Here is a 13775-nt window from a genome sequence, read left to right as displayed (position 1 = left end):
TCAAATGTTCTCTCCTTTATCTAAATAATGTTTCCTTCCTCAGAAATTTCTACACTTCTGTTTAACCCTTTTCTAGTAAACATTTTACATTTTAAGTCTCCAATCACTGTTGCTATCATTATTAACAGACTTCAAATCTATAAATGTTCTTATACTCCCCTGTCTCCCTTTCCCGGTTCCATGGATTGATTTAAATTAAACTATAAGTTTAGTATTATTTTACTAGTTTTATTTCCTTTTAAAATGTTCTAAGTTTTTGTTTTTAAGATCAACCAATTAAAATATTTTCATCCTAAATTTTCAGAATTTCTAACAGTGAACAATGTTCTATAAGTGCCTCTTTGGAATTCAGTTAATAAACAAATGCAACTTTAAATACTGAGAGTTAAATCTGACACACTGGCGAGAGCAAGCGTGGATGCTATCATATTAAAGGCTTTTGGAGGCAGGCTAGCATAGTTTACACGCCATTGAGCCTATTTATAGAGCTGACTCCTTTTTGCAATGTCAACTGTAACATTACACTTATTTTAAGCCTCAGTATCTCAAATATCAGCCCCTACTAGTTGTATAGTTCTCTCTTATTTGATATCAGAGAGCCCAATGGAGCCTTCTGAAGTACCCAGTCAGATTAGCAAAGATAATTTTTTAGAAGTTCCTAATTTATCTGATTCTGTTTGTGAAGATGAAGACGTTGGAGATAATTTCAAGCCTGGCTTCTCTCCTCAACCCAGTAGACGAGGTTCTGAATCTTCTGAAGACATGTACCTGGACACCCCAACTTCAGGTACCAGAAGAGTTTCATTTGCTGACAACTTTGGATTCAATCTTGTGTCCATTAAAGAATTTGATTGCTGGGAATTACCGAGTGTTTCAACCAATTTTGACTTAAAGAAGGATGTTTTCCATACTGAAGAGTATGTACTATCTCCACTCTTTGATTTGCCTTCTTCAAAAGAAGATCTCATGCAACAACTTCAAGTACAGAAAGCAATATTAGAGTCAACTGAATATCTTCCTGGGTCTACAAGTATGAAAGGCATTATTCGAGTTTTGAATATTTCTTTTGAGAAGTTAGTATATGTGAGAATGTCCTTAGATGACTGGCAGACACATTATGACATTTTAGCAGAATATATTCCTAATTCATGTGATGGTGAAACTGATCAGTTCTCCTTTAAGATTTCATTAGTTCCTCCTTATCAAAAAGATGGCAGTAAAGTTGAGTTTTGTATACGTTATGAAACTTCTGTTGGTACATTTTGGTCAAATAATAATGGCACAAATTATGCACTGGTTTGTCAAAAGAAAGAACAAGAGCCAGAGCCTGTGAAGCCACGGGAAGAAGTTTCTAATAGACAAATAAAAGGCTGCTTAAAGGTAAAATCAAGGTGAGGATATATCTTGCAATTATTTGTTATTCATCATCTTGAAAGATTTTAATGCTGTCCTTTATATCACATGCTGTAGGAAATAGTTACTTTAAAAAAGATATACTGCCTGCTATGTAAAACAGTGGTGTCAGGCTTAACAAGGTCAATGCTAGTCAAATAGTTCTGTTATTTCTTCTATAAATGTGAAAAAAAATGGGTATAAAGTAATAGATGGTAGGGGAACTATAATATGTGTATTACTTGCTTAATGAGTTATAAATTAATTTTAAACCACGAAATTCAGACTCTTCATAAGCTATTTATTTTGACATTTAAAGTATATTTATTTTTAGTACTTTTAAAGTGTCTGTGCTCTACTTTGAAACATTTCTGATTAACATAAAACTATATATTCAGTATGTACATAGTTCTCAGAAACTTGTAGACCTTTCCCAAAAATGAAAACAAAATATTTTAATGACTAACTGAGGCATATAGGGAATTTTGGAGTGATACATGTTAAGTTAAATCATAAGAGATAATACTTAAATTATAAACTAGCAGAATGATGTTAAGTATGTGAATGATATATAAATTACATATAATTTATAATTATAACCAAATGTAAGATTATGGGACCTAAATTAGTATAGTTTACTAAAAGTAAATGGAGCAGAATAAAATATGACCCAAATAGAAATAAGGATATTCAGCTATATAGATTAGAGATTTGGGATGTGACCCCTCATTAGTAACCCTGCTCTCCTATTAATGTGAAAAAAAAAATTCCCTGGCATTCAGTTCTCCCGATAGTGCAGTGTTGGCTAAGTTCCATGACACTGGGTTAGTAGATAAAGTATTCAGGAGGAGTTAGTCTCCTTCTGCTCTGCACAGTGTCCCGAAGGACAAGTCCACACTGCTCCTCTCGCCACAGGCAAATATTTGATTATCCTCTGAGTGATCTATTCTAACTGTCCCTAAACATAAAGAGTTTAGTAACTGTATCAGAAATAATGTAATACGATGAAAAGGGAATGGTAGTAGGAATGAAAACACCCAGATTTTAGTTCTCTATGTAGAATTTAGTGAAAAAAACCTATAAGCTATGACATTGGAACTTTTTAACCTCTTTTTGTTTTAATGTATACAACAATAAATAGTAACTACTAAATGTGTTGTTTTAATGCATTAATGAACTAAATGTAGTCTAGGTTGAAGCAATTCCGGCATATGAAGTATTTCTACTTTCATTTTCTTTTAAAGTCATTTGAAAGAGTAACTTAATCAACTTTGTGAATTGTGTCAACTCTCTTAGTCCAAATCCAACTTTTTCAGATTTTAACTGATGCTGTTAAGAGAGCTAATAGAATCATAATTGTATTTATGTGAAAACAATAGTTTAAATGTTTATAAACTTACTCAACAGCATACTCACTGTAGAAACAAAATAATGGTATTTAGCACACTAATTTCTCTACATACACTTGCATATATTAAATACTTTATGCATGAGACAGTCATCAGTGAATATCTGTTAAACATGCTGCAGGTTGCTCTGTAAGTGAGAGAAAACAGAATTTAAGAAAGGTATAGCCTTATTGTCAAAGGGTTCATAAAAGAAGCAGCATTTAACTCAGTGGATTTTCCTGCAATTTAAAGATGCAGCTTTATAATGAAAAAGAATCCACACTGAACTGTAGTTTAGGTAGGGGATTCCTTTGATAGATTAAATTTGGATACCAAGAGCAAAATAGAGGCCTAATATTCTACCTCAGTCATGATATTATTGGAACTTCTCCTGGTTGAAGATATGTACAACTATCTATACCTGCACAGACATTTGTATTCAGAACAGTCATCAATGGACTCATAGCGGACACCATTCAAGTTTTAATATTGCTTTGGGGAAAAACCTGAGAAGAACTAAACCACAAAATGGTCTAAAGGCCTGTAAAGTTTCCTAATGAGTTATAAAAATGGAAAAAAATCTCTCTCCTTCAAAACCACAAATACATTTTCTGCACTTCTATAACTTAAAAATGACCAACATAATTCAAACCACACTTGGAAAAAAGCATTTGCCTCTGGAGGAGGCTTTTTGTGCCGAGTTTCAGTCCAACATGAATTTTTACATCTGATTTATATACCACTCAAAATGGAGTGTATAAAGGAAATCCTGACAGATCCTAAGAACAGCATGTGCCATAATAGAATATTTATACAGCTTTTCCATGATATAATTTATATGCAATGGGGTTTCAAATATTCCTAAAACTCACACAAGAGAGCATTATCAAATTTCTAAATGAATATAGCAGTTGGATTTCATTGTGAAGAATTTGAGAATAGAGAAAAAGAGCACACCTTATTAGTGTTATTTCACAAAATGTGTACTTGGCTAAAATTAAAGTGAACAAACACACTTGATAAAAATTATAGATTCTACAATGTCTTCCTCCTTCCATATAGTTACAATATCTAAAAGTGTCTCTTATTGAGTGTTTGTACATTTGTTATGTAATTGGAGGTCATTTCTTTCAAAGTATAAAAACAGAAGAGAAATGTATGTGAATTTTTGCTTCATACATGCAAGTAGATTAATAATATTGTGCAACATAAGTCTGAGTTAAAATGAAAATTGTCTGTCCTGGTGCACAGAGCAACATCTAACTTCAATTACTCTTAATGCCAAAGTTAATTTGCTATCAGGATCCTGAGATTGTATCTTCTGAAAGTGTCAATAATCCCTTGTAATAAGTATGGGATGAACTGTGGGAACACTATGCGGTAGGATTTCTGTTATGTCAATCATTCATCCAAGCCTTGTGTTTTCTCTATGGAGATTTTTCTCAGGTCAAGTTTGGCAAATTTTCACATTGGTGTGGACTTTCTATTTTCTTTTGATGCTTGTTAATTTAACCACTTTGGACAGAAAGAAATATATATAGGGAGAGGAAAGCATAGTCTGTAACTGAGAGGCATGTGACTGAGAATGACCCAAAGGTATTTAATTGCACTGAAAGGCATGCATCATGAGATACTTGTTAAGTATCACCACATATCCAGCACTGGACTATGTGCTAGCAAACAAACTAAGCTACTAAACGGATCTACATTCCATGGGGTTTGTTTGAAAATGTATGACAAGAAAAACATAGATATAAATCACATTAAATGCACATAGATAAATAAGCAAAAAATAGCATGCAGAAATGGTATACTCTCAAAATGAAAAATTATAGACTTCATAAATATTTTTGTGTTTGATTTCTAACTTTACTATATGTGAACTTGGGCAAGTTAAGTTTGGTTTCCTTGTCTATTACTTGGGAATAAAAGTGGCTGTGCCCCATAAGGGTTTGAGATTTCCATGAGGTAATACACATAAACTTTTGATGTAGTGTCTCAAACATAGGAAGTTATCAATGAATATTGGCTGCCATAAAAAGGCAATGCTAACTCAAACTTTAGGAATATTTGAGAAACTCTGTTAAGGCTTAAGCTCCCTCTAAGTCCATTTCCCATTTCTTTTCAGGTTTCCTGAATTTTCAGGTTTGAAAAGTCATTCCTTTGTCTTTTGCAAGATTTTTTTTCCAGCACTGGGAATTGAACCCAGGACTTTGTGCATGTGAAACAAACACTATATCACTGAGCTACACCCCCAACCCTCTTGCAGCTTTGGAATCAACAAGCAAACTGAACTGTAAATTTTCCTGAGATATGTGTGACCTTATGTCTGGAGTACCTTAAAACTGGAAGAGAACTTAGCAACCATTAAAATTTTACACATGAAAAATGAAGTAACAGACTAGAAAGTGTAAAAAAGGCATTACTTTTGGCATGGAAAGGATGTGCGTATTAATACCAGCAAAACATATGCTTAATAACTATGTGGTTACGGACCTATTTATTTCTCAAAGCCTCAGTTAAGTTACTAGTCAAATAAGGGGTTCTAAAGTCTGTGTTGTGATGATTAATGTAAAATGAGATTATATTTTTAAAGTTTCTCATAAGAGTGTTGGTTGCATATAATCATCAAAAGCTAACTATCACCATGGTCATTATCATTACCAAACCTTGTCCAGCTAACTAATTTCCTGATTCTTGGACTTGCACTGTTTCTCCAGACACTGTAGGTTTCCTTGTTCAAGTTCCAAAACAAATTGAACACATGTTTCTTAAGGACCTGTGTGCCAGGTCCTATGTTTAGGCAACAGTGTCCAATTGAGAAGTGTGCCTAGAGACATGGGCCTATGAGGACAAGGAAAGTCCCCAAGACAGAGGAAAACAACAAACCCAAGCTCAGGTTTTCTGGGTATACAATATAAGCCACATATCTCAAAATATAATAAGAAATACTTATATTTTAGCTTTTCTCGAATGTGTGATCTATAACTGACCTTGAGTGATGGCTAGGAGAGTGGCCTCCTCAGCACCTTGTTTTTTTCTCCTCCACCAGCTTAATGTATGTTCTCAACTGTTGGGTACACAGGTTGACTTCATCTGGTTTTGTATTTTATTAAGTGAAACCAATTTATTATTTTAAGCAAAGAAACAGCATGATATAGGTGTTGGATGGTTTTTATAACCTGGCCAGGTTAATGCAAATATAACCCTAGATGACTTTAATGCCAAGGGAAAAAAATGATTAGTACTCAATATTTCTTTTTTTATACTAGAGTAATAGAACCAGGCACATTCAGGAAAGGGACAAAAAATTTTTCTAAAGCATATTTTAAGAATGTGGAGAGTTTATCTTCCAGGATGGTAAAATTGTTAAAACGAGGCTAAGAAAAGCATTGGAAAATGGGGCACAAGATATGGCCATGTTACAAGTTCCAGATAGAGCCATTGGATTGTGAGACTTCCTTCATTTACCAGTATAGCATAATCTGGGGTCCTGGAAATAGTCCAAAGAGGTGTAAATATCTCCATGAGACCTCTGGGACCTAAGGTATTCCATAACTAACTCATTTTGAGTCCCTGCTAATTGTGGAAGCTGGGTCTGTTTAAGGGGGGGGGGAGCTTTGGCAAGGACTTATGGAAACATAAAACACAGCTGCACAGGCCCATCAAGAGGGTGTTGGAAGCTGCCAGCTGGTTGACAGCAAGAAGCCAACTAGCCTAGAATTTCCTTGGAGGTCTACCAGGGCTTCACAGCTTCCTGGTTTTGTGGAAATCTGTACCCCCATTAGCCTAGACTATTGTGGGATTAGTATGAAACTTTTTGGAGAGAAGAGGAATGAGGGATTCTTTTCATTCAGGAATTCTCTCAACCTCTTGCTGAAAGAAAGTGCTATGGATGCTGTGGTTGGAGTGGATGCTCCTTCCTGTAAGCCTAACTTACTCACCAGAAGCCCATCTGCAGCCTGCAAAAAAAAAAAAAAAAAAAAAGGAACAGGGTCCAAGAACTCTGAGCCAAAAATGCTCTAGGCAAAGAAATGATGGCACCATTGTGAAGTAAGCCAGTGTAGTTTTTCAGTTTCCTCTAATTCTGTTAGCTGTGATTCTTGTACCTATTCCAGGTTCTTGCCCCAAACCCCTACAGGAATAATGTATGGGAAGTAACCTCAGGGTAGATTCCTGGTGGGCCTGATTGCCCAGTGTCCTGTCAGATTTAAGAGATAATCTATACTCTGATACCTCACTTTGTAATCTTGCATGAATTTACGTGTATGTGTGTGTGTGTGTGTGTGTGTGTTTATGTATTTGGATGTGTGCACACACCTCACCCCTCCCTTAAGTGCAGACATCTTCAGAATGGCAGGGACTATCTCTGTCTTACATACCTTGAAATTGGTTTCACAGAAGGGTTCTGAGTGCATTTTGAAACAATGGAAATGGATAATTTTAGAGCAGAGAGTACCATAGGGTACAAGGCAGGTTTGAGTATATAACTGGTAAGGGATCCAAAGGCTCTGGGGTCTGGAGTATGTCTGTGTATTGGTGCTTGTGGATTCCAAAACTAATGAAGCATAATGGGAATAGCAGAGGCTTTATAGTAAGGCAGATTTGGGCTTTAACTCTAATTGCCAATGATTCGAACTTGGATATTATATTTTGTATCCATTTTATTAGGGTGCAAAACAGGTATGATAATTTCTACTTGACAGTGCTGCAATGAGAACCATATTAGCTACCATATATGTGCATCTATCCCAATGTTTGAATCAGTGACAATGTGATAAACTCTTGTATGCAGCTGGTCCTACGTCTAAGATTAATGGAGAAATATTTTCTTCCCTCATTATCATTTCAGCTGCCAGGACCCAGGCTAATATAAATAGTTTCAAAATTAGTCATGTTCAATAAGCTCTTGGGCACTAACCAGGGAAACTAATGTTTATGCTTCTGTGGGGACAAATGATTTTTAAATTCCAGCAATTTCTAGGTTACAAAAACTTTGGAAAATTACCTGTTCAAAAGTTAGAGACTAGGTCTATTTTTAAAGGAACTACCACATGGTTTTTCTTAAGATGGTTCTTTTAAAGAGGATTCTTTTGGACCAAAACATTGGCTTCATACAATTCAACCTACCATAACATTATACCTATGGCTAGAATATGAAGCTTATATAGTTCTTTTCCTCTAAGAAAATATATGCTCTATCACTGCATTTTGGTTATTCCTCTATTAAATTCCTCTATTTTAAAGCATTCTTTGTATTCTACCACTATATGAACAGGAAAAGCTTCTCAGGACACATCTCTCAAATCTTTTCAGCTTTCTGTTCTGTTGCTCTGATAACTTTCCAAGGGTAAGCAGCATGGTGGTATCATTATCCATTAGATAAATAACAATTGATTTTGAAAGCTTAATATAATGCCATCCTGCTGTTTAAAATTTTTTATGAAGAATAGAAATAAATTACTGAACTGGACTGTTTCACTGTATTGTTTGATGATGTAGACTGATTGTACATTAAACAAACATGTCTTAGGAAAATTTAATATCCCCACCCCCAGTTACTCTGAAAATGATCTGTGTTGTCCATTAGTGCTATTCAATTCACAATTATAATTGTAATATTGTAAGACAGTGGCTCTCTTTGCGCAGCTGTGCACTTGAGTTTTGCCCCTTTTGAAGTCTGAAGTAGCAAATGGTCAAACTACTTCCCCTCCTCCAAAGAGATATTTGTTAATCATGCTGGATAGTGACAGTGCTTTTCCTAACCATGTGAAAACACTTCCCAACCCATGATAGTATCAGGATTTCTAACCCTAACTACCAGTGGTATTCTGATTTGTTTTACAAAATTAAGCCAAGGTACAACCCTAACCTGTTGACTCTAATTCTAAAAGAAAAACCTCAAGCTAATTTTCATTGTTAAAATAATTACTGCAGATGTCTTAACCCAACTGCAAACCACAGAATTTCTGTTCAGGTAAATTTCAGCTTCACAAACTGTGCATGGAATGAAGCTAGAAAAATTTATTTTACCAACAACTCCTTTTGGAGATTAAAATTTGTTATTTCATAACATATTGATACAATTTAGTTTATTTAAGCACTTAACAGTAGAAAAAATCTTTTTCAGATGTAACAGAAAAAGAGATTGCCTTCCTCATATATAATCTTAAGGAGGTGCATAAAAAATAATTATCAATGTTTCTGATCTTAATACAGCACTGAATTTCTCTTCTTTTATTTTTCCCTCCCTTCCTTCCTTCCTTCCTTCCTTCCTTCCTTCCTTCCTTCCTTCCTTCCTTCCTCCCTCCCTCCCTCCCTCCCTCCCTCCCTCCCTCTTCCTTCCTTCCTTCCTTCCTTCCTTCCTTCCTTTTCTTTCCTTTTTTTTTTTTTATCAGTACTTAGGATCAAACCCAGGGCCTTGTGCATGCCAGGCAAACTCTACCACTGAGCTACATCTCCAGCCCAGGGCACTTGATTTCCAAGCAATTTTCCTTGATTCATATTGTAGAAGAAACTATCTAATTCTGTCCTTTGCTTTCAGGCAGAATTATTCTGAAAACCACTGGAGTCAAATGATTGTATGTCTCTTTTTAATTATCTCCTGGACAATTGTATTCTTTAGTAATGCATTCTGTAAGGAAGTTCTATGTCTCTACTATAGTCTTTCATATTATTCTGTCTTCAGTTATTCATTTACTCTTTCAGTTGAATTAAATGTTGAAATTCCTATACTTTATACTCAAAGCTAAGCAGAATTACATGGTTTCTCTCATTGATTTCTACTTTTCCTGTCAAATAACCTCAATAACTTTAGATTTCCCCCCAGAGGCTTAAGCTAATAAACTAGTAAACTAGTTCGTGACATTTTAATGCAAAAGTCAGAAAGTAAAAACCCATCACTAGCTGAATTCTTCTAGGGGTGAATAATATCCTTATTACAGGGTCTTACATTTTTTGGCTCTGCTGTGTCAGGGGCAGCCAATGGGTTAACAGCTGGCTGGCTAAGGAGCTTTCCTAATCCAGCACACTTAGCTTTCAGTTCTGAGTATTGAAGATATTATTATTATGCTATTTCTTTGGAAGCCAGAGAATGGAAGGAGACCATTTTATAAAATTAGAAATTTAAAAATACTTCAGAATGTTATTGTTTTTTCTTCAGTGCTATCTAAAAATATAGCTATATTAGAATTCCTGAAAACCTCTTAGATAAACAAAGAATAACTTAGAATTATAGTTATGCTATTTCTAGACATCTAGTTATTAAATAAAATTCCATTTAAGAACATAAAGATATTTAAAAAGAATTTGAGTAAATTTGAAAAATCAAATGTAATGCAGAACAAGTGAAATTTAAATAAGCTTAAGTCTATTCTTTTGTAGAAAAGGTTAATATTATTTACAAGCACAAATCATTTGAATATATGTGAATTTCCTGATTGCATGTGTATGATGTGTCTGTATATTTGTATACAATTTTAAGTAACAGCTCTTTGTTCTAATCAGTGAATATATGTAGATAACTAGAGCAGCCAATCCAGTTGATAATTTATTTAGGAAATTCCACTGCTTTTTCTGTGGAAAATACACTCATACACACATATGTACATGTAAGATCTTCATTCAGTTTTGTGTGTGTGTGTGCACATGTGTGTACAGTGCATATAAAACATTATTCAAATAGTGTATATTTTCTATATTAGTAACATCTCATTCAAAGCTATCTTTGGTAAATCAAGTCACATTTGCTGACAATGGCAGTTATGCAAACATTTGAGTTACTTGTTTACAAATCTCATAAAACTTATTTAGCTCAACCTGAGCCCAAGGCCTATTGTTGATCTATCCACATTTTGGGGCTTGCATTACTTTGTTATGCTTCTTTTAAATTAACAATATTTCTGGCAGGATTTCCCTATAGAGTGGCAGCCTATAGAATACAAATTTAAAAAGCTATCCTTAGATGAATAGGTTTATGCTTGCCATTATTATATCTGATGAAACATATTTATAGATAAAGAAAATAATATTTAGCAAGAGATTTACTGTTTAATATTATAATTGTATGTCTGGAAGGAAGAAGACCTTTGATGTACTGTCCTCTATATCAGTTTAGTCAGAATGTTTACAATGGTGGCATTTCTAGGTACTCCCCATACATGACTATTTTTTTTAGATCTTCACATTTTATTTTTATCACTTTTGAATTTTTTATTTAAATATGTGTAGTTTTGATAAAAGCAAAAATTTTTGTGAAAAAAATCCTAAAATTATTTTACTCTAAAGCATTTCCGTAAATGCTTAGGCTATTTTCAAATAAGATCATGTATTACTACACTTAAATCATGAACCAAAAAAATACAATTCTGTGGCTATATTTTGTTGGTCATAACATAGGCAGGGTGCTGAGAAGAAGCATTTGGACTTACTTGGTTAAATTATAAAAAATTATATGTAAAGATGGACAGAGCCAAACGTGTATTTTTAAAGTTTTCAATATGTAAACTCTAGCTCTTCCACTTGTTTTTACTGTTTCAATCCATGCCACTAGCCTACTTGAAAGCTGACTTTTCTTGTCTCTGACTATCCTATTCCTACTTTCTATCAAGGACAAGTTCAAATTTTTATTTTTCCTCCTGAAGCTTTCTTGGTGTCTCCAAATTATTCAGATTCTTCCCTTCCTTAAGAATGGCATTTAATGCCTCCATCATTCATCTGGTGTTTAGTCAAATATTGCCCTTTTCTTCACTTAAAAAAAAAACCCCAAAGTTATAATTGTCCTCTTCTTCCCAACTAAATGCCAGGTTTATGAGGTCAGAAATGTAATGTAATGTATATAACTTTTTTTTTTAACTTAAGTCCTACAATGAGGTAGTGATATGTGTCTGCCACACTTTAATGAATACTATTTAATTTTTATTTTGATATAATTTATATTTATAGAAAATTCAAGAAGAATATAAATAATTCTCACATTTGTGCATATTAATATTTTAAAACTATATAGTAGAGGAATTCAGTTGCTTTGATTCTTATAGGCAATTTTTTTTTTACTTTTAAAAACTTCAAGCAGTGGTTACTTTTTAGTTTGTAGCCAATTGCTGATTTTGCTGAATATAGAATATGTTTAAAGTATTCTGAAAAATATTAATGAGCTTTCTGGACATAGTGGCACATACCTGTAATCCTACCTACATGGAAGGCTTAGACAGGAGAATTACAAGTTCCAGTCCAGCCTCAACAACTTAGCAAGACTCTGTCTCACAATAAAATTAAAAAGAAGAAGAAGAAGGAGAAGGAGAAGGAGGAGAAGGAGAAGGAGAAGGAGAAGGAGAAGGAGAAGGAGAAGGAGAAGGAGAAGAAGAAGAAGAAGAAGAACAACTTGACTGGAAGTGTAGTTCAGTATCAGAGTGTCCCTGGGTAATCTTCAGGACTACACTCATGTGCATATATCTAAACAAACTCAAGGGGAATACTGTTGGTACTACAATCATTAGACATAATGCTTTAAAAACTTTTAAAATTATGTTTTGCTTTTATCATAATAATAAGAAGCAAACATGTATTTTAGGACATTAGCATAAGGTCTGAATAATCATAAAATTTTATTGCCAAAATAATAACATGCTTCATTTTTAATGATATATCAATTAACTCTTATATCACCACACTTAACTTCTCAGAGTTCATTAATAATTTTACTGTAGTCCCCAATACCTTCCATAACTCTGTGTATAAAACTTGAAGTCCCTATCCAAAGTACAAATGTATTATTGAGGTAGCTGATGCATGACCTTGATAAATTTTTTTTCACCATTTCAGAATAACTGTTTCAATTAAATTAGCTAAAAATTAAATTACAGACATTTTGTATTTTCCCATAAACTTTTAATATATAAATCTGAATAGGTTTCCATTGAAAATATTATTTGTAAGTTTGGATTAAAGATTTTCTGAGAAGAATTTTCTATTGTTTGGGTCTTGCTGAATTGTTCAGTGTCTTGCTAAATTGCCAAGACTTGCCTCGAACTTACAGAATTTGTGATCCTCTTTCCTCAGCCTCTCTTAGCTGCTGAGATTGTAGATATGCACCACCACACCTGCTTGAGTTTTAGATATTTCATCTTGCAATAATAGTCCTGTAGTAAGGGCTATTTCCTGTTGTAATTAATTTTGATCCAAATTCTTTCTTTAAAATCTAAGGTTAATATTTGAAATTAATATAAAAGACTAGTCCAAGAAGTTTGGTCTTTATCCTCTTGGATGGATCATGGAAATTATTTAAATATGTTTTCTTCTTTAATAACAGTGACATGAAAGAAAAGAATTATCAGAATATCAGTAGAGCTGATGCTCTTCAGCTTGCAAAATGATAGTGAAAAAAAAAAACATTCATTCAACAAATATGTATCAAATGCATATTACATTCCACGAACGATCCTAAACTCTGTGGATATATCCATGAAAAAAAAAATGACATCCTTTGTCCTCATGTAGCTTATATTCTAGACAGGAAAACTAATAATAGACTAAATAAGAAGCAAGTTATGTTAGAAGATGATAAGTGCAATTGAGAAAATAAAATGCAGAGAAGAGTAGGTAGAATATGGAATATCTTCTTCCTTAACTAAAGGATGTGCTTCATTGAAAGGTGATGATTGATCAGAAGCTTGAAAAGAGTCAGCCATGAAGTTATATGGGAAAAGAGAGCTCTGTGCTTAAGGGACTGGCTGGTGCAAATTCTCTGAGGAGAACATGAGCAAGAGTGTTTAAAAAGTAGCCAGGGGGCCAGTGTGACTGAAGCAGAGTGAGTGAAGGTGAGTAGGAGATGAAGTCAGAGAGACTATCTGGAGCATGTGGACAGCATTTTTACTCACTATAGTGTTTAACTGTTATTCTGAATGTAAATGAAGGGGTCTTTGAAGAATTTTAAGCTTACCAGTGACAGGATATTGCTTTTATTTTAAAAAGTCTGATGCTGGCTGCTGTATAGGA

At 33.9% G+C, this 13775-nt stretch overlaps 1 protein-coding gene across 1 annotated transcript in view; it reads left to right on the top strand.

Moving 5' to 3' along the window:
- The first annotated feature begins 603 nt into the window (after positions 1 to 603).
- The window catches only part of Ppp1r3a (protein phosphatase 1 regulatory subunit 3A), a 35581-nt gene continuing 22409 nt past the window's right edge, over positions 604 to 13775 (top strand). Inside the window, exon 1 of the mRNA XM_027926279.2 lies at positions 604 to 1391. Coding sequence (XP_027782080.2) covers positions 604 to 1391 — 788 coding nt within the window. The remainder of the gene's footprint in view (positions 1392 to 13775) is intronic.

The sequence above is a fragment of the Marmota flaviventris genome, chromosome 1, assembly GCF_047511675.1.
Source record: "Marmota flaviventris isolate mMarFla1 chromosome 1, mMarFla1.hap1, whole genome shotgun sequence".
Taxonomy (NCBI): domain Eukaryota; kingdom Metazoa; phylum Chordata; class Mammalia; order Rodentia; family Sciuridae; genus Marmota; species Marmota flaviventris.
This window is presented reverse-complemented; position numbering and strand designations above follow the sequence as displayed.